Genomic DNA, 5,469 nt, shown 5'->3' with positions numbered 1-5,469 from the left:
TTTCAATGGACATTAGACCGGTGGAAATCTGTCCTTAGGTCTGATGAGTCCAAATTTGCGATTTTTGGTTCCAACCGCCGTGTCTTTGAGAGATGCAGAGTAGGTGAACAGATGATCTCCGCATGTGTGGTTCCCACCGTAAAGCATGGAGGAGGTGTGATGGTGCTTTGCTGGTGACAATGTCTGTGATTTATTTAGAATTCAAGGCACACTTAACCAGCATGGCTACCACAGCATTCTGCATCGATACGCCATCCCATCTGGTTTGCGCTTAGTGGGACTATCATTTGGTTTTCAACAGGACTATGACCCAACACACCTCCAGGCTGTGTAAGGGCTATTTGACCAAGAAGGAGAGTGATGGTGCTGCATCAGATGACCTGACCTCCACAATCACCCAACCCAATTGAAATGGTTTGGGATGAGTTGGACCGCAGAGTGAAGGAAAAGCAGCCAACAAGTGCTCAGCATACATGGGAACTCCTTCAAGACTGTTGGAAAAGCATTCCAGGTGAAGCTGGTTGAGAGAATGCCAAGTGTGTGCAAAGCTGTCAGGCAAAGGGTGGCTACTTTGAAGAATCTCAAATATAAAATATATATTTTGATATGTTTAACACTGTTTATTACTTATGTTATTACATAGAATAATAATGGTGAAGACATCAACACTATGTCAACTTTTCACTGGTACTATATATTCAGCAAAGCAATGTGTACTGAAATTAATGTGGTTCTATTGCTCCATCTGCTGGTGATCATGTTATGGTACAGATTCATTTTCTCTCCAGTCTCATGAAAAAATAAAACATTTACAACTTAACAAACATTACACGTTTTAATAGCAAAACAAACAGTTTACAACATTTCACAGAAAACAAGATGCTACAGGAACAGTGTTAATCATTTTTCAAGCTCTAATGCATTAACAGCATGAAAATATGAGGTTATGGTTTACCACAGGATATGGTTTACTGCAATTGCACTGGAGATAGACCTACTCTTGTCACAATAACAAGCCCTACATAGTTCAAGGACAGGTCTATGATAAATGTAAAGGAGATATCCACCCGACAAATATCTAAATGGGAAAGATATCAGAGGAGGCTGGTGGGAGGAGCTATAGGAGGACAGGCTTATTGTAACGGAATAAATGGAACGTTAAACATGTGGTTTCCATATGTTTACTGTATTTGATACAGTGCCATTCATTTCATTCCATTCCAGCCATTACAACGAGCCTGTCCTCCTATAGCGCCACCCTCCTCGGGTAAAAATTACAATAACTGGGCCTTACTGAAAGGTCGAATACAATGTTGCTTTGGAGTGTGCATTCAGCAAGTAGTTCAAGAGTAACTGAAATCCCTAATCTTTTAAGTTACAACATAAATACATGTAAATCTTGAACTATGTAAAATAAATTATGAAGAACAAGATTTACAGCCACCTCATTCTAATATAATTCACCCATAGCCTGAAATAAATGTTTTGTTTGAACATTATCTTGAGACAGTTGTCAGCTACCAGTGGAAACTTTACAAAATGGAGCCATAAGCCCACAAAAATGTGGCTTTTCTCCCTTAAACACACTGCCAATGAGATCCACATTGTACCTCGTAACTATGTGCCATTTTGTGTTTTACTCTGAGCTTTAAAAAGACTTAGATGTTTTTGAAGAAGGTCTCCTCTAAGACCTCGGTGAACCTGTCCTTCATCTGCTGTCGGAAACTGCTATACCACTCCAGCAGTCTCCTCCTCCTCTCAGTCCTTTCCTCCTGGCTCATCATCTTCTCCTTTTCCAGGAGGCCTGGAAGCTCCTTCCAGTCTTTGAGAAAGATGAAGGGGGCTCCTGCAGCTTTGAGGAGACGCAGTGGGGAGCTGCGTGCAGCAGAGCACCCACCTGGGGTCACCATGTCTTCCACCACGGGTACGGAGCCGTAGGCACAGGCCTCGTAGATGCGGTAGCACTCCGTGTTGATTCCCACAGGGCAGAGGGTGAGCTCGCTTTGGGCCAGGGCTGTCTGGTACCGTCTCAGACTCTCCACTGTCTCCTGAGGAAGCCACCTGACGCAGAAGAGGAGGAATATTAACGTCTAGTGAGCAGGGAGTTATTTTTATGTATTACGTATTTAAACAGTTCTTCTGTTGTGAATATATTCATATAGTACTTGTAAATTCCCTTTGCGCTTCATGAATTTTCAAACGCAAAGATCAAAAAAGGGATGAACTTCTATTTGAGTGTGCTGACTCAATTGATATTTCACTGGTAAACAAAGCCTACCAACAAAAGTATTTCAAGTGAAGTGAGCTACTAGAGGTCCAAACCTCATTGAGAAAGACAGGATGCAAAAATTGGACGGAAAACCATTATTGTGAATTGATACAGTGCTTGACAGTGACAGCATAGTGAAATACTTCTCTCTGCCAGTAGTGATGCACTCTTTGTCCAGTCCTGTTTGTTTCAAGATCTCCATGAGTGCTTCCCTCGAGGAGTTCTTGTAGACAGTTCCCAGGAAGTTACAGAGGAAAGGCCTTGTGGAGCTCACCATATGAGAGTTTGGCATGACCACAGGAAACTGCCTGTATCTGAACAGAGTGGGCATACAAATCCACTTTTAAAATATGCTCCTCTCTGGTGCAATGCTATACCTAAAGTGTTAAAATGTACTATTATGTAACCTACAATGGAAACATGATTGAAAGAAGGGAAAAGTACATGTTGAGGGAAGAAAGACAAACAAGAAGTGCAGAATTCTGAAACATGAGAAACAAACTCAGAGAAACCCTCAAACTAAATCAGGGCCTGTATTAACAAACCATTTCAGAGTAGGAGTGCTGATCTAAGATCAGGTCCTCTTTCCATATAATTATGATCTCAAAGATATAACTGATCCTAGATTAGCACTCCTTCTCTGACACTTTATGAATAAGGGTTCAGATGACCTACGTGGCTACTCCAAGGGGCCACTGGAAGACATCCTTGTCGTTGACCCAGGGGCTGTCATAGACCAGGAAGAGCAGGTCCACAAAGCCCCCGTGCCTCCTCAGGTAGGGGCTGATCCAGTCGTTGGTGCAGCGCTCGCTGCCCAGCAGAACCACAGCCACACGATTCACAGCGTGGAACTGCATCAAGGTCTGGACATGCTGCAGCCACCGGGTGGCGTAGGAGATCTTCTGCTGCTCCCGGCCGTTCAGCACCAGAACCACACTGTCTGTGTCCAGAGGAACGTGGCCTTGGATCACCGCTGGGCCTGTGTAGAAACTACAGACAGACAGATGGTGGGTGGAGGGCTGTCAGAATAGCTGACATCAGCTAGATCATATGCATCTTATATTGTGATAGGAGTCTCATTTGTGATGCCTTACCTGAAATCTATCTTTCCCACCTGTATCTCCCCCTCTCTCCACTGTGCTTGTATGTCAGTGGGGCTGAGGGGACCTTCTAAAATATGTTCCCAAAGGTAAAGTCCTGATAGAAGAGAGGAGTTACTTCAGAGGGACAATATCCATAAGAATGTTTTTTACGCCATAATGTAACCTAACATTGTAAGAGGAAGCGTCAAACAACAAAGAGATATCAAGCAATATTGTACAACTTATCACAGAAGATCCCTAAAAAAGCATTACCTATGGCCGCTTTCCCCCAGATTTGAACTTTGTATCTCTTGGGCCTGTTCTTGTCAATGCGCTCCTGGTATTGTCTGAAAGCCTCCCTCTGTTTGTGCAGAGCAGAAAGCGCATTAGCCTGCTCATCCTCCCAAGGGTTCCACACATCATCCCCAATGTAAGGAGCCACAACACCACCACCTGTAATCACCAAAACAACAGTACAAGAACACTTATTGGAGCTAGCTAGTTAGTGGTTTTCAAATAGCCAATTCACATGACCAGTCCATAACCATGTCAGGGTATTCACGTGTTGACTGTATATGATCATATACAGCATTGGACATGACCCGCAAACTATGGACAGTGAGTTTATTTTGTCAGATAAGTAGCTAGCTAGGTAATTTACCTGAGGTTGCGACTGTAATTTTCTTCACCACTCTGTGGACACGGGTGATCACCTTCGTATTAAAAAACACGTTGTATGCAGCATACAAGGAAAACACCACATACACAAAAACTATCAGGATGAATATTTTTCTGTTATGTTTTTTCATGTTTTCCTTCTCACGTTACCATTCTGCACTCGAGTATCAGTTAAAGTGACCAATATATGTACAGCTCGTTGTCTCGGAAACACTGAGAAAGCAATCAAAGGCGACTGTTTACAGTTCAAGGACCCAGCTCAAAGGCTGGCATAAGATTTGCCGGAGAAAAATGATTCCCCTTTTGGAATTAATCTACGTGAAGCATTTTCTTCTTATCGTCATACAGAACCGATTTCTATTTTGATAATTAAAGCGACTCGTGTGGCATAATTGAAATTAAATACAAAACAAATTGCTTACAAAGATGTTATAAGAATTGAGACTGCGCGTTGAAACATAATCCCGGATGTTACCCAGGACGTACGTAAAGCGGAGCGAGCTGCCAGTTAAGACAAAGACAGAAACTGCTTATCCTTTATAAATCCACGATCACGCTCGTAGGCGATGTCATGGCGACGTTGTCTAGCTAAACTCATGCGCAGAAACACGTAATCGGGTCTAACGGTCGACAAACGCCAAACTGCGCATGTGCTTGCCATCAAATCAAAGGCAATCCAATATAAAATAGTGTTTGACGAAAATGAAAAGGTGCAGTTTATCACTTTTAACAGGTTGGACTAATAACATGTACAATTACTTAAAACATTGGCTCGAATCTAGGTTGTGCCTTTAGATTTCGATAAATAAAAAAATATAAAACTTCTCTCATTGACTACTCAAACCCTGGCCTGCTTCACAAGCTTTCCCGAAAGTCTCGCAATGTTGCCCCTCTGGGTTTAAAAACTCTGTGGTTAAGGCAGATTTATTAGAGAAAGGAGGAGATATGAATCCCACTGGGCAATAAATGGGTGAATGTATAAGGTCTCACCCAGCACACTGTCGACCAATCGCGTTCACGTTGTCATAAAGCGTCACGCGGTTGCTAAACCGAATCTAGAAACCTGCCTATTTACCTCGAAAGTACTTAATGTCAAGATTCCAAAGCTATGTGATATTACAGATAAGTTAATTATCTCACATCTCCGAAAATATTTGTTATGTTGTACTTCTTGTTGACGAGACGTATGCCAATATATATTTTTTGAGCTAGCACCCAATTGACTCCCATTACACCTTAAAGTAGAGCTCTCCTTGTCCCAGAATGCACCGCGCGGCTCATTGATAACGCATGGGCAACGTACACGATGGGTGTTATTACGATTCCAGTGGATTTTTGCATCTCCTTAAAGGTATCTCTGGTTAAGGCATAGGGAAGACCTCACTGGTCTTTTTCTAGCGATGGAAAGGTCGAGTCTTTTTACTCATTGTGATCTTTTCG

The 5,469-nt window shown here is 42.5% G+C and overlaps 1 protein-coding gene across 1 annotated transcript; it reads right to left on the bottom strand.

Annotated features, from left to right (window-relative positions):
- Positions 1-816: 816 nt before the first annotated feature.
- rxylt1 (ribitol xylosyltransferase 1) lies at positions 817-4,545 on the bottom strand. The gene is made up of 6 exons (XM_071343807.1): positions 4,013-4,545; positions 3,625-3,804; positions 3,364-3,466; positions 2,945-3,259; positions 2,413-2,583; positions 817-2,061 (listed from the first exon to the last, which is right to left on the bottom strand). The coding sequence occupies exons 1-6, from the start codon at positions 4,158-4,160 to the stop codon at positions 1,659-1,661; spliced, it is 1,320 nt and encodes a 439-aa protein (XP_071199908.1). The 5' UTR covers positions 4,161-4,545; the 3' UTR covers positions 817-1,658.
- Positions 4,546-5,469: the final 924 nt, after the last annotated feature.

The sequence above is a fragment of the Salvelinus alpinus genome, chromosome 15 (assembly GCF_045679555.1).
Source record: "Salvelinus alpinus chromosome 15, SLU_Salpinus.1, whole genome shotgun sequence".
NCBI classification, from domain to species: Eukaryota; Metazoa; Chordata; class Actinopteri; order Salmoniformes; family Salmonidae; genus Salvelinus; species Salvelinus alpinus.
Note: the sequence above shows the minus strand (reverse complement) of the source record. Positions and strands in the feature narration are given on the sequence as shown.